Here is a 21,969-nt window from a genome sequence, read left to right on the forward strand (position 1 = left end):
CATACTGAATTGAGCAATTGGGAATGAAAGAGAGTTGATTTTTTTTACCATTTCTGAGTGCACTGCAATCATATTATGTTAATAATCTAAACCAAAGCTGATCTTGCTTTCTCGCATTGTAGCACTTTGAAAGTATTGAGAGGCATCTAAATTATCTTAAAAGTGAGAGTGATTCCAGAAACTTTGGTTGATTCCACAAACTCGCACCTCCTGTAGTATTTTAAATGCTTAGATGCGAACTTGTATGTGATGCCTGCCTTAAGGAGTTATCACTTGTAAGACAAAAACAACATAGGGAGGCAGAATAGAATATAGCACAAAAATATTTCTAAAACATTTACATTAATGAGCTGTACTCCATACTCTCAAAATAAGTCTGGTAGTTGTGGTGACCGATATTCACGGTTCTCTTCTGCTTTTGCAGTAGAAGAGTCTTGAAAATGTGTATTTTTTTCAAACCAAACACTAGTAAGTGTAAGTCTGATCCTGCTTTCGGGACCTTGAATTTTATTACTGAGTGAAGCATCTGGTTCTGCCATTCCAAGGGGTGTTTTCTGTCCCTTCAAAACAAAACAAAAAACAAAAAACAAAAAAAAAAAAAAAAAAAGCTTTTTGGACCTTTCTTTCAGCTTTCATGTCTGGATAAATGACTCCTTTAACCCTGCAAGGCACTGCAGAAAAAGTACATTAATTTTTTCATCTGGGGGTCTGCCATGCCCCAGTGGTTATGGCTTTTACCCCGAGGCTGGAGGAAGGCTGGATGTCAATTGTTGTTATCTGATAGCTGTGTACAATACCCAGAGAGGCACTGGCCAGAGCAGAGGTCAGGGATGAAGCTACAGATCTGTTGATGGAAGAATTTGGCTATTGTGGAAGCAGGTTAAACAGGGATCAACACAAGCTGCAGTGGCTGGTAATTGGTGGCTGCTTGTGGTATTCTCCAGATTTCAGGCGGAGAAGATCAGAGAATTCCACAGGAATATTTCGTGTAACATCAAGCAGCTCTTGTCAGGCTTGCTCCTTTGTTTGCAGGAAGGCAGGATGTTATTTTGGAAAACACTTATCGCCGTTTTGCTAGGCTGGTTTTTACAGAAAAAAAATGGATAAAGGTTGGTCTTGTCTCATTTATAGAGAATGTCTGAAGCCCTCGTTTCTCACATGTGTGTTGGGTTGTCCAGCCACTCCAGCTTGTGTGTTCAGTGGTCCTGCCAGATCAGCACTTCACTTAAGTTCTCCTTAATGGATTCGCAAAAAGTGATAAAACACTCCAGAAGAGGCCTCAAGGAATGATTAGTTTAATCTTCAATTAGTTCCTGCTGAGACTTGATGAGAAATCATTTGACAGAGTAGGCATGAGCTTTAATATAATCTGCCTGTCCAGTTATCATGAAGTGCAGTGTGCAGAGAGGAAAGAAGCTGCAAATGGAGAAAACCATGACATGAGCATTGAATGTTTTAGACTGCTGCCTGTGTCTGCTTGAGTGGCTTCAGCCACTGGGATATTGCTACGGGGCATTAAAGTCAGCGTGGGGAATATTTTCATCTGTATGGCTGGTGAGAGGCTGACAAGAGGCAGTTGTACTTTTTCTGCCCTTTCTTGGCACGGTTTGTGGATCAGACTGTTGAGCTCTTTTAAAACCACAGCAAAAGAGGAGCTAAAGGCAGCCCAAGTAGTTTTTAGAATAAGGGGAGTGAGCTGCGGGGAGAAGAGGGCTGACTTTTTAAGTCCTTTGGAGTTGGCCAATTGCCTCTAATAGCAGTTGCACGACAGTGCCTCCCCTGGGAAACACACTGCATCCTCCTGTTTGCACAGAAAATGGAAAATACTGGCCACTAAAAGAGAATGAGACACTGTGCTGTGAACTGGTTTGATTTTCTGTAAATTGTTTAGTCTTGTTTCTCTGCAATCAGATGGTGGTTCCTTGTTTCTTTGTTTAGGTCCCTTGTCCTACAGTCATTAAAGCTGCATTTTATAACAAAAGAATCCCAACCTTCCAAGCAATTGAAGACTTGCTAAGAACATGGGGATCCTTCTGGCTGTGCAGAAATCTGTCAAGTGAATGTTCAGGGATGAAACAAAATTAGAATTCCCTGGTGTCATTCACATCTGCCATGGACTCCCTTCAGACAGCTTGTCTGTACTTGCATCTTCACGCTGTGTGTCTCCTGCATCTGGATGGTTTTAGGTTGCATACGCTTCAGGTCTGCACTTCCCCCTCAAACACCCAGTTAGGTTTCTTATTTAAGCTGTAGATGCCTGGTCCCCTATGAAGTTGAACTGGAAACAGGTACTGAAAATCTGGTTCATAGCTCTTCAGTTTTGTTACTCTTCAGAAAAATCTTTGCTGACTTACTGAAGGCAGTTTTTCTGCCAAAAAGGAGTAATTTGAGTGCTTGCTAATCTGCCACAGGTGAACTGAGGCCAGCTAATCCATAATTTAAATTAATCCTTTTGGTTGCACTTGCATAATTGACTCAGCTGAGAAATGGATGATGGCAGGTACACTGTCACTCCCTTTGGTGTAGTCTTAGCTTTTCTTGCATCCAAATCTGCATCAGGGGAAGTTCAGATTGGGCATTAGAAAGGGATTCTTCACTGAGAGGGTGGTCAGTCACTGGACAGGTTCCTGGGAAGGTAGTCATGGCACTAAGCCTGGCTGAGTTCAAGGAGTGTCTAAAGGATGCTCTTGGTTATATGGTTCAGTTTTTGGTAGTCCTGTGAATAGCAGGGAGTTGAAGATCCTGATGGGTCCTTTCCCAACTGAGATAGTCTGTGATTGTGTGAAGAACCACACTGCAGTGGGTATTTATAGCCAAGGAAATGATGCTCTTTTCCCTGCACAGACCTACACTTGGGGCCCATCCTCTGGGCTACAACACCACCTTGAATGAAAAGCACCAGGCAGGATTTTAAAACCCCTGGTGGTACTGGACAGCTGGTCTTGAATCTGGAGAGGTTTGCATCCAAATGTGGTTTGTGGGTGTGCATTAGTTCAGGAGAATTTATGAAAGGAGGCAGATGGGCTTCCTCAGGTGGCCAGAATGCTCCTGTGCCAGATGGGAAATGTGTCCCTGGGCTGTGGGCTGATGGGTTTGCTGGCAGCATTGCACTGCAGCCATGAGAAGAAGCAAGGACACACTCCTTGGTTTAGTTTTAGCCAAATAAAGCCTGGATCAGAGCAGCATGCTAAGGCTGGAATATAAACTAAACCTTGGTGGGTGGAGAGTGATTGGAGCAGAGCAGTGTGTTATAAACAGCAGGGAGCCAATGTGAAGGGGAAACAGCTGGGAGAAGCCAGGAGTCAATGAGGAACACAACAGCAATTGCAGTACGGGCTTATGGTGAAGGCAGTGAGGGGAGATGCTGGGTCCTGACTGGAGTGGCACACTTGGAGCTGAGAGGGGTGGATGACTCTTTCTGGCTGTCCCTGAGATGATCAGAGAACAAGACTGGACCAAGAGGGATTGGTGCCTTAAGCTTTAGCTTTTGTATTTTCCAGATTCTGTACTGCATTAGTATAGAACTCTGAACTTCATGTAAAGTGTTAGCAAGTTCTCCTCACAGTTTAGTCAGAAAAAACAATCATTTTCCAGTGAGAACCAAGGACACCATTGCAACTTCAGCCCCAAAAAGTACAAACAGCGAATTGAGGAGAGCAACCTGGGAGGATGGCACTTCATAACCTGAAGCTGTATTTGGACAATTAACCCCAATATGTAAATGGACCAAAACTTGTAAAAATGTGAAAACTCATGACCTGGGGTCCATCTTGGGTGTAGCCACGGCCGGGCTCTTGTACTGCCCAAGGTGTATCCTTTGAAGGCCTTTTAATAAATACCTACTTTATTCCTTTAACACTGGGTAGCCTCTGAAGGCATCAGGATCACAGGACCCCAGATACTGCAAACCTGTGTGATAAAAGGGGCAATGTTAGACATGCATATTGCAATAAACGTTGAGGTGGGTCATCCTCCTGCCTCTCACGAGAGTTGATGCTTAAGTTCCCAGTCCTGTCTTTGTCTTGGAGATGCTACCCAGTGTTGTGGCGGCTGAAGAATTTGTGTAGATCATCTGTACAAAGGCAGAAGTTATCCTTTTGGGGCAAAGATTTGCAAACACAGACCACAGAGGACTTCATGGGCCCCATCAGTAACTCTCAGGGAAACTTAACTCTCCCAAAAGAGTTTGAGCATGGCATTGGGAATAAAGTGTAGTTCACTCAGAAGATGTATATGCTTCCAGTGTCGGGACACGGATGCTGTGGGATGGGTGACGTTGCTGTCAGCCCATCCCAGAAATGGCATCTGCCTCTTTTATGGTCTCAACTTCCATCAGCAACCACTGAAGCAGACATGCTTGTTTTCTATCACATCATGAGGGTGCTGGTGAATTTGGTTTCACTTACGTTTTGGCAGGTCTCAGATGGGACAGGCTTTTAAGAATACTTTTAAGAGTACTGTCTGAACTTTATAGGTTGCAACACTTTTCTTGAATTTCCATTCCTGAGGCTGCTTTGCAGTAATACCCAAAACACCATTTACATTTTAGTATTTAAATCTTTTATGAACTGATATGAAAATCTCCAGTGCCCTAAATATTTTATCTGAAATATTTTTAAAAAAAATCTTTAAATTTTCCTCTGAGGGGCTCAAGAGCTGAGTGAACCTTTTTAGGGGAAAGGGGGGGGTAGGCTTGGGTCCCCAAGCAGAACCGCGAGGTAGGCAGGAGCCTTTCTCCATTTGGCAGACATCTTTAGATTGTAATAAAAATTTTGAAAAGCTGTGGTGATTAGAGTGCAGAGCAGCAGGAGCCGATGCTGTGAGCTGCAGCAGCAGCAGTGTTGCCCTTGCCGGGCACAGCGATGCTGAGAGCTGCAGCAGCAGCAGCAGTGTTGCCCTTGCCGGAACACAGTGATGCTGTGAGCTGCAGCAGCAGTGTTGCCCTTGCCGGGCACGGCGATGCTGTGAGCTGCAGCAGCAGCAGCAGGGTTGCCCTTGCCGGGCACGGCGATGCTGTGAGCTGCAGCAGCAGGGCTGCCCTTGCCGGGCACGGCGATGCTGTGAGCTGCAGCAGCAGCAGTGTTGCCCTTGCTGGGCACGGCGATGCTGTGAGCTGCAGCAGCGGCAGGGTTGCCCTTGCCGGGCACAGCGACGCTGATGGCTGCAGCAGCAGCAGCAGTGTTGCCCTTGCCGGGCACGGCGATGCTGTGAGCTGCAGCAGCAGCAGTGTTGCCCTTGCCGGGCACGGCGATGCTGTGAGCTGCAGCAGCAGCAGGCGATGGAACCCTCTGCCGTCATCTGTTCGTGACACGGCTTCTTCCTCCTGCCCTGCTGAGTCACGGCTTCGGCTCAAGGCACACTTGTGCACAACAGGGATTGTTTTTCTTCTGTTGTGATATATCTCAAATCCAAGCTGGATTAACTCATGGTTTATGTCTAAAGCGAAGTGTTTAGGACAGGTTCTCACAGGAATTTGCTTCTGGAAGAGCAATATTTGCGTAGCACTGTAGCAGCAGTTTTTAATGAATTAGGCACTTTTCAGCATGTAACTTGCTCAAATGTGCTAAAAACCAAACCAGGCAGGAGGACTTATTGACTAACCCCAGTAAGTAAGCAGGGCCAAAATAATTTTTTTCAAGTGGGATTTGGGAAACCATTCATTGGGAAACCATTCATTGGGAACTGATTTTCATCGTAATACGATTTGTTGCTTGCTTGCCAGAAAAGGAGTATGTCTGATACTACATTCTGCAGAGTTGTCCCATATGCTAAGGACCTGCAAATTATTTTGTAAGAGTAAGGAAATCTAGGAAATTCTCTGTTTATTATAAATTGGGAGTATGACACATGTAGAATTGATGAACTTTGCTTTCAATATTATATAACTAATTTTTTAATAATTTGGCCTGTCTTTTCCTGCATGCTTGAAAATTTAGGAACATGTGTGACTCAAAGTCCATCTAGTTTGGCATCCTGCCTGCATAATATTGTAAGTGCCAGACGTTTGGGCAGTGATTACTTATACCTTCTGAACATAAGGGATTTTTTTTCCCCTCTCCAATATGCTAAACTAGGGTCTGTAACACACGTGTCTGTGTTTCTGCTAAACTTAAAAAAAAATGTAATTTAAAAATATTTCAGTATTGTAATTTTTAATCTAATTACTGTGAACATACCAGTGTGTACCTGGTTTCTCCAAACAGTGAATTCTCTAGGTTTCCTGCAATCCCTTCTTCTAAAGCCCCATGTAATTCCAGTTCTCCCCCTTGCCTGCTAATGCTTCCTGATCTGACCACAAAAACTGCTGAAGCCTCATTTCCCAGCTTGTCTGCATTCACCTCGCTGTCTCTCGCCATCCTCTCTCCAACTGAATGTCAGTGCAAAGCTGGCTTCCATGGTTACTACTAAAATAGGCAAAGCAGATATTTTTGGTCAGAATCTGCCAGTTCAGCAAGATCAAAACGCTTTTGGGAAATGCTCTGAATACAGTGAAATTTAAGCAGGACGTTTCTTGCAAAATGAAATAAAAAAACCTCTCCAGCTTCCTGCAGCTCACCTGCACCTTCCCAGAATACAATCCTCCTGGGTGCCCAGTGCCCTGCTCCACCAGCAGGGAGACCTGTCACTCGGACAGCCCTGTGGCAGGGCTTTTGTGTGGAAATCTTTATTTTTCTTGGTTTTGTTCTAAGTGTTTTCAAAATCTTCTCTGCCCCATGTCAGCCACGTCAGCCTTCCCTTCAGCCAGCCTCCTCCACAGCACCCATTTCTGTTGTCAGAATTCTGTGCAGGTGTTATTTATTTTAGATGTACATAAAAGCTATCCAACCATGCTTTTGCTCAGTGATGTGTTGCTGTCACTTGTCCCTTCTGGTGTCTCCTGTTTGTTTCCCTTGTGGCATGTCCCAATTAAGTTTCAGGCCCTCTGAGGAAAGGGACTGCCCTTTTTAATGTATCTCAAGACAGCTACTGTCGGTCCTCAGCCTGAATAATTTTTTTTTTTTCTGTATTTGTAATAATAGACCCTCCTGCAGTTTGGATATCTCTGGGCTTCCTTTGCAAAAGCTGCTGTATTGCTAAAATTCCCTCAGAGGCAGTAGGATGCCCGAGCTGTGTCTGTGTGCAGCTCCACGACACTGACCTGCTGGCTCTGTGTTCACAGCCCTGTGGTTTTCTGTCACTTCTGAGCCTTTACAAAGCCCCATGACCCCATCACCCAAGGAGACTGGCAGAGTGCAGGGACCTGGCTGGAGTTCCTAAGCCAGGCACCACTGCCTGCAGGGTGCTTCCCTACCTCTGGGTGGGCTCCTCGTTCCCAGCTCCTCCTGAGCACAGCAGCTTCATTCTTGATTTCATGGAGGAGAAAAAAAGGCAGCTTCTCCTCCTGATCATCTGTCCCAGCCTATCTTCTCTGGCCAAGATTTTCAGAAGTATTGGAAGAATATTTTCTCTCCCACAGAGTATTTCTTTTCTCACAGAGGATCACAATATCACTGAGGATCCTGAGTTGGAAGGGATCCACAAGGATGCACCCCAGGACAGGGATGTCCCTCCTGTCTGCCAGGGCACTGCTGACTCACATTCAGCTTTTGTCATTGACCAGGACTCCCAGATCCTTTTTCACAGTTGCTGCTCTCCACTGTCTCATTCCCCAGCCTGTCTGTACTGGCATTGCATTTAATCATCTTTGCAAATTGCAGTAGGCAGCAGTCAGAGATGCAAACCCCATAATTCTTTATAAGACTTTAGAAAGTGGGCCTTCTAGCCCAGTGGATAGCAAAATGTGGGGCAGGAGGCAGCCTCCCAACACATGCAGCCTTTTTGAGCTTACAAATAGTATCCCTCTGCAATGCAAACTCCAAATGCTTTTAGTCAAATATGTACACAGTCCTGCACCCTTTTAAGCAGAATTATGAAGGTGTGTCTACACTGAAATTCCCAGAGACTGAACACGTGCTCTGCAGTCACTATCCAGTTCCAAGATTTGTTATTACCCACAAGTGTTAAGCTCCTGGTGGGCCAGACCAGAGGATTGCAAAGAGCAGTGACCAGCCTGTGCTTTGGACAACCTTGCTTTTAACAGCTTGCCCCAAACACAAAGTGTGAAAGCAGCTTTGGATGATTGGTGGGTTTTATTTGTTTTTCAGTATTTTTATGTAATTAAGACATTATAAATAGTCTACTGAGGTACCCATGTGTTGTAGAGTTGGATCTGTGTCTTTGAGGGGTGACGCTCCTTCAGCAGGAAACTCCTCCTCCTGGTGTCACTGGTGTTTGCTGCCAATTGGCATCAAGAGTCTCCTGAACCAAAGCTAGTGTTCTTCCATTTCTAAAAATCCCTATAGGCAGTGACCTGTGTGTCAGCATCCCTGTAGACAGCTCCCATGGGGATTTCAGACACAGAAGTACATTTAGGAGAAGTTGGAGAAATCTCTTGTGTTTTATAAATAAATAAATAAATAAATTCTGATTTGCACAGAGGTTTCTGCCTGATTTCTACCACAGTCCCCATGAGCAGGACTGGACATGCTCTGCTGTAATCCCGGTGTAATGGCTCAGTTTGTGGGCTGGGCTCTGGTGTTTGAGTGACTGGAGCCGTTATTGCCCTGCAGGCACAGGGGAAAACACCATTCCCTAAAACTTGGCTGAAGGAAGTTTTATTTGGCATGCATTAGCCCACCCTTGCAAAGCTGAAGGCTGTATACAGAGTCAGTTAGCACAGATCACCTGAGGTTTAGTCAACAGATATGTAAGGATTAATGGAGTTGTCTAAACTCTGTGAGAGCAGCATTTATAGGGGAACTTCATTAGATCCACAGCTGCAAATTATAAACCCTTCTACCCTGTTTGAGGTTTGTTATCTTTAGAGATCACCATGAAAGGTGGAACAGCTGTGAGAGCTATTATTCAAGCTGATATATATAATGATTGCAAAAAAGGTAGGGTGTTTAGGCAGATGATATGAAGAACAGATTTGCAAGAGGATCATTAAATTCATGTTCCTCTGAGCTGGTGTGCATTGAAAGGAAAGGCACAAGTGAGATACTCCAGCACAGTGAGGTGTTCACAAGAATATCTTATGAACTTGTCACTGCCCATCAGAGGAGGGACCTGGGTGAGCAGGAGAGTGAAGGAGAAGAGCTTTCCCCTACAGAGGGAAATAATGTACAAAGGTGTACTCAATAGCTCAGTTTTGTATGTCAGTGGTTTCCAAGACTTTAATATCCTTATTTAATTGATGAGAACAGTTGCAGCTGCAGTTGCTTGCGTGGTGCTTGGTGCCAGGCTGGTCCTCGATGTGGAGGAAGCTGGTGCTGGGGGACTCTGCCATCAGGTGTTAGAGGGGAGAGCAGGAGGGATGTCAGTGCCTTCAGCCTGGCAGAGCTGCAGCTTGCCATGTCAGCAGTTATTCTGGGTTCGTGACCAGCCAGTCTTTGAGGTAGATGACAAATCTCGACTGGCCTCTAACTGGAGAGGGGCAAGAAGCAGCCGAATTCTAATAGAGCTTCTCCTCCCAGTGCCCTCATCATGGACAGGGACTGCTCTTGCTGACACAGAGCTGCTCTTCCCCTAAAAGATTTGCTGCTCCTGTCTTAGCTGTTTGTCCCAACTCAGGGACCAGGACAAAGGCTTAGTGATGCATTGGGACTGCACATATCTGCAGAACACCAGCAGAGTCAGCCTGGAGAGGTGTATTTTCCCTCCCCTGTCTCTGGCGAAGACTGCAGGAATTATTTGGGGATAAAAAAACTTCTCTCGCTTTCAGACCCATGTAGGAAAACAGTCACTTTGTCAACCACTTGGCACATGGGCTTTGGCGAGGCAGAGGAGGCAATGTGGAGTCTCCATAATTATTATCAACGACTTTTTCAGAGGAGAGGGTAAAACCTGAGTCCTTGAAACTCAGATCCCCTTCAGGTGCTGAGAAGAGGGGAATAAGGGAGGTATTATTAGAAAGCATTTCTTTTATTTAACAGATGTTCAATAGCACTATACCGCTATATCAGTCTGTCAAGTACACTAATAGAAAACAGCATATAGAAAAGTTGAGATGTGAATTTCACAGGGAAGCAATCGCCCCCCTTCTGCAGGATCCTGGGGTCTGGGGGCCAGCACGGAGCCCAAGGAGCAGCTGCACATATGCCAGGCACATGTGGATGGAGCGGGGAAGGAAAACTGTGGACTAAGACAGAAAAAACTTGGTGCATCTGGAAAGGTTTTCACCCACCCTGTCCGCGTTGTTGTACTTGAAACTGGATTAAAAATATCCTTAAAGCAGAGACCACACATATCTTTTGGGTTTGACAAGTTGTGTGTATCATGCTATGGGTTTCAGCGGTGTTAATCGGCATTTTCACAACAGAGGTGGTTTAAAGTCTGAGGGAGAAAAACAAACCTCTAATGGATGATTAAAGGTTGAAAAGCAAGCCTGGCTTTACAGCAGTGTGTGTTAGCTCCAAGTCAGACCCAGAGCCATGGTTTTTCCTTCTGGACTCTGCGCTCCTTCCTTAAACTTGTCCTGGTGATGCCCAGGCAGTGGCTGTGACCACAGGCAGCCGAGGCTGGTACGGTTTTATGGAAAGAGCTGCCTGAAGCCCAAGGTTAAGTGACGGGAATTTCAAAACAAAACAATAAATTAATAAAATGAATGTGTCATCAGCTGATCCTCTTCTGACCACCATCTGTCCCCTGATCATGTGACGTCTCCCAGCTGGCCACCCAAGAGACAAACCATGCAAGATCATCATCACAACATATGCTGCTATTTACACATTTTTAAAGGTAATAGTTGCTAGGCTGTCATATTAGTAGTTAAAAGCAGTTATTTGGAAGCTAGGGGATTTTTTCTTTATTTCTCTCCTTTTTATTTTTTCCCTTAGGGAGGCAGTGACTCAGCAGGTATATTTCTGACAGAGACATGTTCAGGGTTGGATCAGTGGAAGTTCCTATGTAAAGTACATGTAATTCTACCCCCTCATACCCCCACCTTGTTCTGTGGTATGCTGTTGTGCCTTTTGTAATATGCAGTAGAATAAATAAAATAGAAAGAAGGCAGTGGTCCCACAAATGTCACTGGTGTACCTTTCAGGAACATTATGTGCTCTCTTTGCCATCTCCAGGATGCAAACCAAGCTCTGCATTTTTTAACTATTGTTAAGATCAAGGATGTGGTTATGAGAAGACTTACAATTTATAGGATACTTAAGCATTAAGGATTGAGGCAGGGAACATTTCCTGGGGATTAACGACTGACTGGGTGAGCCTCAGGCCATTAACCCCTGCCTGCCATTAATCTTCAGGAAATGCCCTGCAGTCAGGTCGTTACTGCTGTTCCATGCTGAAACACAAAAATAATAATAAGAAAGGTCCGTGGATTATTTATTTGTATTTTACATAACGCAATTCTATTGGGACTGTAGGAAATGAACATCTCTCTATTTAGCTGGTCGTAAGCTGGAATTAATGCAGTTCCTGCATCTCAGTCTTTTGTGGAAGATTATTGTCAGACTGCAGGAGTGCAAGTGGGGCAGGATTTGGCCCACTGCTTGCATTGCAGTGTTTAATACAATGAATATGCCCTGCTTCTCTGATATAACTGCTGGCACAATTTAGCCCTATATAAAAACCAGCTCAAAATGCTTGTTTTACAGCAAAGCAATTTATTCACAGTTCTAAGCATCTCACAGCCTTTTTTTAACTCGTTGAATAATCCTTTTAGGTTGCCCATAAAGCAGGTGAAATGCTTCTGCTGCAGTCCTAAGGCAGAACACAGGCTGCATAAATAGCATCTAAATTACTAGGAATACAAAATACACATACAGTAATACATACCTACAAAGGCAAATTCATACTGACAGGACTGCAGTGTGTGCTTATCAGCAGCAAAACATCTCAGGGAAAAAAAAAAAAAAAGTGGCTTTATATTGAAATTTTGTACATATTTCTCTCTATATAAACACTTAAATACTATTTTTTGCATGTTCTAAAGCCCAGATGCAGGCTCCTTTTTAATGAGCCTGCCTGCTTAAACATTTATTAGCTTAGAGATGTATAGTTTTCATAAAGCTGGCTGATTCTTTTTGCAGAATATCTTTGCAAAAAAAAGCTTTTTTTTTTTGTTTTTTTTTTTTTTTTTTTTTTTTTTTTTTTTGTGTACATGGCCTCAGTCCTTGCAACCTCCTAGAGAGTCTGTCAAGGCACAACTTAAAAGCTCGTTCAGGCGACCATGACCCCCTGCTAGCAGATTGTCTGCCTAAAAGGTAAGGGAAAGCTAAAAAAGAAGTAGAAACTTAAAAGTAGCTTCTCAAAGGCTGCATAGATCTTTTTTTTTTGTTAAACCTAAAGTGTTTAAAAGCTTTAATATTGATGGCCTGTCAACTTTGTCCTGATTCTTTGGCTTTCAGTTAAAAGGTTTTTGTTGTTGTAGCTTATGCAGTTGCTCTGTTGCTATGGAAACGTGACATCAAAATGACGTTTCTCTGTTTAAAAGCTTTTAACTAAATTCCTGCCTGTCAGATGTAGGCCCCATTTTGTGCACTCAAGCTTCAAGCTGTTGCAAAAAGGTTTCATATGTTCTGTTGTCATTCAAATTCTTTATCCACATATGCATGTCTTGCACTACAAAAAACCTAAACTAAAAACTCAATCTATATTAAGTGTCCTCTTTTAAAACCCTTTTAGGTCAGTCAGCAATGGCTGCAGCAGAAATTCCCAGTTACATTGTCTCTTCTCAGACTGAGAAACACAGGAGGGCCAGAAACTGGACTGATGCAGAAATGAGAGGTTTAATGCTGGTTTGGGAAGAATTTTTTGATGAGCTGAAACAAACTAAAAGGAATGCCAAAGTTTATGAGAAAATGGCTAACAAACTCTTTGAAATGACTGGAGAAATTCGCCACGGAGAGGAAATAAAGATAAAAATTACAAATATGACATTCCAGTACAGGTAAGCTTCAGTTAATTCTTTTTATTTTAAGAGATTTTAGCAGGGACGGCGCAGTGATTTTTGCCTTTCAGAAAGAAGTCTCCTAGAGGAAATCTGTCGATAAAAGATTAAAGATTGTTCATATCGCTTTTAAAATTCTCTCTTGCCAATGCTGTTACGTCATTGTTAATTTGTCCCCCCCATTTCGTGTCAAACTCTGGGACAACTTTGTTTCTTTAAAATTAGCTGGCACTGTTATGATGCAGAGGGATGGAAATGTATTTGATGGGGAAAAGAGATTTTTTTTTTTTTTCCTTCTCTTTGCTGAGGGGACTGATTGTGTTAGCTTGGCAGCCAGTTCCTTGCAGTGAAACTCCTGCAGTTTCAAGTGGCCACTGAGGATCGGAATTGCAAGGCAAAGTTAAAAAAAAAAAAAAAAAGGAAAAAAACAAAAAAAAAATAATTTTGGGGGGGGGGGGGGGGGCTGATGCTCCTCAATTTTGGTCTCGTGAGTTGAAGGGTTACACTTCACGGGGCCAAGAATAATTGAATGTCTTATTACTGAGTGACACACATTGCTATAATTATAAGCAGCAGCAGTGAAAGAACTATTATATCTGCAGAGAGAATCAATGTGCACCGTCAATACTGCTCCAGAGGAGTCGGGGGGAGGGCGGAGGTGTCTAGGAGGGGATGATAAAGAACAGGCAAGCAGTCAGGAGGAGAAGTTGGCTTCAGAAAATGAGAGGCATTTGTGGATTTGTTGTTTGCAGGGAGACAAATAATTAGAACTTAACAGAAATGTTTCCTTTTTTTTTTCTCTTCTTTTTTTCTTTTTTTTTTTTTTTTTTTTTTAATTCTTATCTCTGCAAAGCACAAACTGCCTCATACTGGAAATCCTGAGTGGTGATTTGAGCTAGGTGCTTGTAATGCAAGAAAATCAAATATGTGACTCTTTTATTTAATCTCTCCTCAAAGCTCATATTAATAATAAAAAAGGTTATTACAGCAGGCAACCATGTTAAAACTGCTCGTTTTTCTGTAAGGCACCCTTACTGTATTTAATGCAGAGAGAGACTGCTCATCAAATAGAAAACTAGGGAAAATCCTGTAAACCCCTTAACTTTGAATGTCCTTCTACATTTCTATGATCCACAAGCATAATGTTTAACATCATTTGCCATAATATCAAACCTGATGTTTTGTGGCAAATCCTGACGTCTCCAAAATGTTTCACCAACCCTGCTGTAATCCCCAGTTTCCTTCACACTGATTGTAGATGAGAAAGCTGGAAGTAAGGTAAATTTTTGTCCAGCACCACCCAGCAATTCCCACTCAGATGCAGATTTAGGAGTTGCAGGCTACCAGGCTTTTGCTTAGTCTGCTAAATCTGCAGTCCTCCCTGCTGGGAATTGCATCTCGCGGCGCTGAGATTTCACAGGTGTCTGTAGCAGCAACACTGCACCATAGTTAAGTGCTGTAATTGCCAAGTGGAATAGGTTATTTCTGTCAGCCTTTGTTCTAAATTTACAGTGTTGTCATCCATCAGAGAGTCTCATTTTTTCCCCTAATTAATGTTTTTACTTTAAAGTTGCACTGGGGGAAGGGAAGAAATAAAATCACTCGCATGCATGCACTGGGTGTGTGAGAGAAACCACACTTTTAAGAAATATCCTTCTATTTCTGTGAACTTCTAAGATTGCTTCTGTTGCATGTTGTCAATCTGCTTTTCTATTTTGCAGTGCATGGCAGCTCCCTGCTTATTGATTGAGATGCTAATTTAGGAGAGTTAAAAACTGCCTTGTGCTGTCACAGAGCTGTTTCATTTTGTGCTCTGGAATATAAAATGCATCTTCTTGTTGTTTGCTCACATGCCTGTGTGCTTTGCTGTCAAGGTGAGGTGGTATGGAGAACAGGGGCAAGCAGAAGCTGTTACTCACCATTTCTAGTTTTCTGGGTACTTTTTGGTGGTGTGTGAGGATGGGGAAGGTTGTGGTGAAACTGTAAATGATGTGAGCGGCCACCGACTGCTGGCTTTGCTGTGAGGCAGCTGAGTTCTAATTTATGTTTGGGTGCCTGCAGGACCCTTGAGGAAGATGCTTTACATCACTGCATTTCTGAGCATCATTGCTGCCCTGTGGCACAAACTGGAAAAGAAGATCCTGAGAGGGGGAAAGTGCTCTGTTTTGAGATAATGCTTTGTAAAGATTACATTGGGTTAGCGAGTGTGGCATGGGAGAACGTAGCACCAGTAGCAGGAGTGAGGAGGGGTGTTCTGCACCTAGGAGCTTATTTCTGCACCCACTTCAGGATCCTGTACTTCTTTAAGCAACTTTGAACAGTGCTGCAGGGGTGGAGTGGACTCTACTCTTCCTTTATCAGAAATAAACTGCATTAAATTATTTAATGAGATCATGTTATTTACCTAAGTGTCAAAATTTCATAAAGGAACATAAAACCCTGTCCTACAAATTACTACACATACATATATGGATGAATACATATATGTGTATTTTTTCCATAAAAGATAAAAAAGCAGTACTTGAATATTTCTACTAGTCTCTTTAACCAAGTTCAGTTTTAAAAGTGCTGTCACTGGTGTGTCTTATCCTGGGACATCTGTTGAAAAAAAATAGATATTGATGATCTGAATCATACAGCGTTCTGAAACAGAAAGCAGTGAACATGTTCATAATGGTGCTCTCCAGTTGGAGGATCCCATGGCATTCTAAGAGTCAGTTCAGTAAACAGTTTTCTTTATTCTGCTTAGTGCAAGCCATTCATTATGAGTAGAAGGTGTCCAAGTCAGGCAAACACATGCATAAGTAGGGAAGGAGTGTTTCTTGGCCAATAATTATTGCAGTTTCTGCAGCAAGTGCAGCCTGCATGGGTGTGTACAGTGGCAGGGGGCTCAGAAGGGGCTCCCACCTCAGGTATTCACCCTGGCTCTGGGTGAATATTAGTATTTGGATCCCCTGTGGGATCTTGTGCTGCCAGGTAAAAGTTACCTCAGGTGTAACTCAGTGTGCATGAGCATCACTCACATAAGCAATTTTAGGGTGTTTATATCCCATTCCTCCACACCTGAGGTGAAAACATTATTCAGGTGTTAAAATACCAAACAGAAATCTATTGTATCTCATTATTTCCTCCTTGAATTCTTGTGTTTATTTCTGTCTGCCCTATATTTCAGCAAGGTGATAAGAGAATGAGAAGATTTTAGAGAACAGTTAGGCTGAGATGTGGAAAGCTTTCTTTATTAAGAGAAGTGTAAAAAAAAAAAAGTTTGTGAATGCTAAAGGAGTTTCAGAGGTGCATACAAATATGCACTATTTTTAAGACTGTAAAGCAGATTTTTTTTGCTATAATACAAGAAGTTATTTATAAGAATTGCAAGACAAGAAATGCAAAACTAGTTAAAGTCATATAAACTTATATTGCACTGCATAATTAGCATGTGGAACTAATTGCCGCTGAAAATCATTGACACCAAGAGAGCAGCAGGTTGTTTTTGTATTATTATTATTTTTAATAAAGATTAGATTTATTAAATAAAAAAAAACCAGATGTTGTTTGTCTTCCAATTAGGTAGAGTTATGAAAGACAGTGGGTTTCAGGATGTTACTGGCTGTTGATGGAAAGATAATCATGTGTTTTTATGGGTGAATGTGCCCTCAAAAGCTGTCTGTCAAAATCATTCTTGAAGTATTCAGCGCTGACCTTTGTCAGAAGAGAGTGAGACAATGGACTGAGCTGGCAGTGATTCCTGTATTCCTCTGCATTACTGTAGTCCAAGTGCATTTGGAGGAAACCAATCAGGGAAAAATATACCGTGACCTGAAGTAATTCTTACTGGAGTCTCGGTATATTAAGGGACCATTTCATCCACCGTGGAAATGGACTGGGTGAAAAATTCTGCACAACAACATAGGTGGAAGGAAAATTCTTTCTGCAGGTATATTTGAGTAAAGTTCTGCTTTTAGGGATTGCTGTAAAATCTGAAATATCTGCTGTGGGTAGATCAGCCACCAGGTTTTTAATGTTCTGCTTCAAAGATACCTGTGTGGTGAGCTGCATGAACCTCCCCATTTATCCATCCTGGAAGAAGGAAGGGCTGAGTCAAGCTTCCTGGAATTCAAAGTTAAGCTTTCACATGTGCTGCTCATCAAAAGTTTTCCTGAGATTAGCGTGCCAGCTCTTGGGGTTTAGCATCCCTTAGAGTCTGTGCCCAGTTCTTTGTGTTGTGCAGCCTACTTGGGGCTATCAGCTCATGTGAACCTGTAATTATTCCTTCTGAAAGGAAGCCCTGTCCTGTCACTGCTAATGTGCTGATCTCGCTGTGCCACACTGCTCTGTGACTGCTCTTATAACATTGCCACTGCCACAATACTTATTAAAAAAAGGAAGCAGGGTATGCGCAGCTTGCACAGTGGTCCACAGTTTTGACTGATTCCTTCTGATGTTTAAAAATAAGAACTGTGTGAATGCAAATTTATTATTTTCAAAAACATCACCCTCCCCAAAGCCTAGAAAACAGGATGCAGCTGTTGCTCTTTGATTTGAATTGCAGTCAATTAATGCTAATGATTGGTAAATTTGAATCAGTCTCATGATTTGAATGAAAGAGTAGTGTAATTTTTTATTTTCATGTGTACATGATAGCAATTAAACATTTTTGCTTGTGTAATCCGTTGCTATACTCCATGACATTATGCAACTGGAAAATTTGACCTCTGTTACAGCAAATGATAAAATATGAGTGCAGCCAAATTGCTGTAAAAAGTTGAATACTTTACTATCTTTGTCTTTAATTTCAATAATTTAGGGCAGATGCACAACTTAGTATTGTACTTTCATCATCCTTCTTTTCCTCACCATTGATTGGTTCACAAACAGTTATTATTTATTATTTATTTTGAAAGCTTTTCCTAGAAACCCCAGGAGATGGATCTTGTATCCATTCCTTAAGGCAAGTCGTAATATCAAATGCTGCAATAATAATAAAAAAGCAATCCTGCTTTGAGCAAAGTCTAAAAAAGGAAGGAAATTATAGATTGCTTGCTTTTTTGCTGGCTAAATAATGATGATTTTCAAAAAAACCAAAACATCTTTAGAACATAATATTGTGATAGTTTTTTTTAAGAACGTGGATTAATAGGCACAGAGAATAAAATCTGAAAAAAGGTCAATGGCAACACAAATGACTCTACAGTTGTCTCAGTCTATTCAGTGCAGCATTTTGGCAGTGGGATCTCAAAGTCCATTAATTTATTCACTTCTCTGGAATAAGACAAGCAATCACCTTTCAAATTAACTCAGTTGGCATGCTTTGGGTATTTGTCCACTGGAAATCTGTCTTTGATCCCTGAGTTTTTGGAGAGAGTTCTCAGTTTCCTCTGCTCTCAGCTGGATTTTAATAGAGCCTCATGAAACAGCAACAGCTCCAGATAAACTCAGTGTGAATTTGTTTTGCAAGCTCTGCTGACTTTCTCACTTACCTCTGTTTCTTAGCTCATTTTTCCTGCATGGCTTGCTCCCTCAGGCAGTGATGTGCCCAATTGCAAAGTGTTAATATTTGGCTCGTCTTGCTCTCTCATTTCTGGACTATTGCATTCCAGCCTTCCTATTGTCCTGTTTCTTTTAACATCCTCATGTTTCATTAAAACAAACAAAACTCCAATTCTATCTCTTGGAAGCAGCTAAGGTTGCTGTGATGAGTTATGCTAATGACTGAGGGCAGTAAAGTAATCTCTGCTTTAGACTCCAGTTTTTCCAGGCTTACATTTACCTCAATGCAGGCAAAAGCTCTCAGCTGTCCAACTAGGTTTCCTGGACTTCTGGCAGTTGTAGAAAAAATATTTAAAAGTCAGTAAATCCTGGAACTCGATATTAGTATTACAAAGGTAGCTATTTGATTTGTTTTTACCAGAAAACTAAACTATCAACACTATTGCAGTGAATGTTCTCCCTATTTACCTCCACCTGCAGCATTTCTCCTCCTCTTCCAAAGGACTGACACTCCCTTTCCCCTTATCTTCTCATCTCTTTCCCTGTTTCATCCTTTTTTTTCTGTTTGAGCCAGACTCCATACAGGTAGATGATTGCTGCTGGTGCTGCTTTTAAGCTCACACAGTTCTCTTGTCTACCTCCTGGTAGTGATCCCTTTTATTTAGCTCAGAGCTATGGTAAGCAGTCAGAAGTAGAATTAGTATCCATTCAGTGCATTGAGAGCCAGAGAAATACCTGCATTTATATAAATGCAACTCTACAGCTCTGTGAGCAGACAATAAACAACAGTTCTTCCTTCGAAATTATCACAGTTCTGTAAGAAAAGGGAGTCTGGGTACACAGCTGAGCTCAAACAGCTACAAAAAGGTACCAACCTATCGGGCAAAATATTTACTCCTGGAAACTTTCCGTTGAATCATAGGATGGTTCAGGTTGGAAGGGACCTTTAAAGACCATCTCTTTCCAACCCCTCCCATGGGCAGGGACATCTTCACTAAACCAGATTGCTCAAAGCCCCATCCAAACTGGCCTTGAACACTGCCAGGATGCAGCATCCACAGCTTCCCAGGGCAACCTGTTTCAGTGGCTCACCACTCTGGTTAACATTTCTTCCTTATATCTAGTGTGAATCTACAATAAGGTCTTCCCAGAGCCTTCTCTTCCCCAGGCTGAGCAATCCTGTCTCTCTCAGCCTGTCTCTGTGGCAGAGCTGCTCTGAGTGTTTTTGTAGCCCTCCAGGTGGGGTCTCAGGAGAGCAGAGGGGCAGAATCCCCTCCCTCAACCTGCTGGCCATGCTGCTTTTGCTGCAGCCCAGGATAATGGTTTGGCTTTGTGGGCTACAAGCACATTGCCAGCTCATGTCCAGCCTCTCACTGACCTGCACCCCCAGCTCCTTCCCTGTAGGACTGCCCTCAATCTCTTCATCCCCCAGAGTGTAGTTGTACCTGGGTTGCCCCAGAATCACCACAGGGTGATTTAATGGAAGCAGATGCAAGTAATGAGGCTGAGGGTAGTTGGTGTCTGTATTTCAGCCTTCGCTGCCCAGGCGGGTGTGCCTGCAGCAGAGTTATCAGAAATACCAGCAGCAGGAAAGGACTGAGTCAGGAACCATCTCTGAAACTTTGTGAAGATTGAGGGAGGTCTCTAGGGACCAGAAAAAGGCTGTTGAATCTTCAGAAAGGCAGGAACAGGAATGAAGAGTTCTTCCCTTCAACTCCTTAGAAGATCACTGAGCAAGAAGTTTTGGAAGCAATTTCCAGTCACGGAAAGGAGAAAGTGATGACTGGGAATAGCCAGAACAGATTTACCAGCACTGAATCACTTCTGACCGACCTGCTTGCTTTCTTTTTTAGAAGACTAGATCTGTGGGTGAGGGTAGGGCAAAGTATTGTCTAGCTTGACAGTACAAACCCTTTTGACTCGGTCTCCAAGAACATCCTTCTATCCAAGCTGGGATGTTACATTGCAGGTGGAAGGACTGACTACAAGCTGGCTGAAAACTCTCTGGATCTCTGGGCACAGAGTGGTTGTTAATGGTTTGTATTCTGCCTAGAGGCTCATTCCCAGTGGAGGACTGCAGGTGTTTTGCACTGGGACATGCCCTGTTTAAAATCAACCATCCAAAGGCAAAGGTGGAGTGCATGCTCACTGGTTTGCAGATGGTGCCAAACTGGGGCTGCAGTCTGCAGCAGTCCCTGCAGGGCAGGACTGGCACTCGGGGACCTGGACAGGTTGAGGAATGGGCTGACAGGGCCCCATCAAATTCAACAAGGACAAATGCAAAGTCCTCCTCCTGGGATGGCCAAATGCTGGAGCAGGAGGGGACGGCCTGGCAGGACAGCAACTGCTGGTGGGGACCTGGGGCTCCTGGCTGACACTGGGCTCAGTACAAGTCTGTTCCCAGAGCAGCAGCAGAGTATCAGCTCTAAGCCTGTCCTGCCCTTTTTGACACAATGCTTTGCAGTCCTAAGGGCTCAGACCATGTCCCATGAAGTCTCAGTGCAGCTGCTGGACTTGGCAGTGGCCCAGCTGAGATGTGGTCACCCCTGGCCTTTGCCACCTCACCCCTGGGGATGCCTGACCACGGTGAATGCACTGCATAATTGCAGCTCAGTTCTAAACCTCATAGCTTGAACACATTGAGAATTTCAACACAGGCAAACAAATATGGCATGGAGGCTTGGCTACTAGCTTATAGTGGCATAATTGATCTGTTTTTCATGCAAATAACCCCAACAATTGAACTAAAAATAATCAATATTAATTGATGGTTGTTGTCAGGCCTGTGTTTAGCTATTTTCTGTCTGTGCTGGATGGGTAGGCTGTGCTCAATATTCTCTGACTATGAAATTGCAGCAGTAGGTTGTGAAATATGTATGAAATTAAAATTTTGAATGCATAGAGGGCATAAAAGTATGGATGGCTGTGAGGCTCTGCTTTGCAGGACTATGATGTGCATTTCTAAATAGCTGGAAAAGCTCATCAGACCTTGCAAGGACAAGGAGAAAAGAATCCTTAAAGGGCTTTAAAATCTAAGCAAATCTTACTGCCTTCTTTTCCCACTAGTGGATTTCCCCTTATTCTAGGCTGACAGCATTTTAAAAGGAAGAACTTCAAGTTCTCACTTTTAAGTTTGGCATCATTGTTTTCATGTTTACATGTTATTTAATTCTACCCCTTGCAAGACTGGTGTGGGCAGGAATGATTCTGAGAAGAGAAAACCTGAAAGGCTTCAAGAAAAGAAGGGTGGGCCAGGTGTCCAGGAATAGTGTTTTTTTGGTTTTTTCTTTGTTTGGTTGGTTTTTTTTACCTGCAAATGCAAACCTCTAGCTGTGAGAATCAAATTTGGTTCAGCTTTTTGTTAATTTGAATGAAATCTGGTTTATGAAAATGGGGCATTTGTCATTGGTCTTGCCTTTCCTGTTGTGCTCCCTTCCTGCATTTTGATTCAGAGTAACAAGATCTGAACTGACAGAGGCAAATGAAAAGAAAGTTTGGGACTCTAGTTGGGCAGTGGAATTTCTTTGAGATGTATATTA

At 42.9% G+C, this 21,969-nt stretch overlaps 1 protein-coding gene across 2 annotated transcripts in view; it reads left to right on the forward strand.

Moving 5' to 3' along the window:
* Nucleotides 1–21,969, forward strand: part of MSANTD1 (Myb/SANT DNA binding domain containing 1) — a 42,766-nt gene that overhangs the window by 9,968 nt on the left and 10,829 nt on the right. Inside the window, exon 4 of one of the 2 annotated variants that reach the window (XM_041458456.1) lies at nucleotides 12,679–12,943. In XM_041458456.1, coding sequence (XP_041314390.1) covers nucleotides 12,679–12,943 — 265 coding nt within the window. Of the gene's footprint in view, nucleotides 1–12,536; nucleotides 12,944–21,969 lie in introns of those variants that run through there. The other variant, XM_041458464.1, reaches the window with a different exon arrangement.

The sequence above is a fragment of the Pyrgilauda ruficollis genome, unplaced genomic scaffold, assembly GCF_017590135.1.
Source record: "Pyrgilauda ruficollis isolate IOZ18807 unplaced genomic scaffold, ASM1759013v1 scaffold1, whole genome shotgun sequence".
Taxonomy (NCBI): domain Eukaryota; kingdom Metazoa; phylum Chordata; class Aves; order Passeriformes; family Passeridae; genus Pyrgilauda; species Pyrgilauda ruficollis.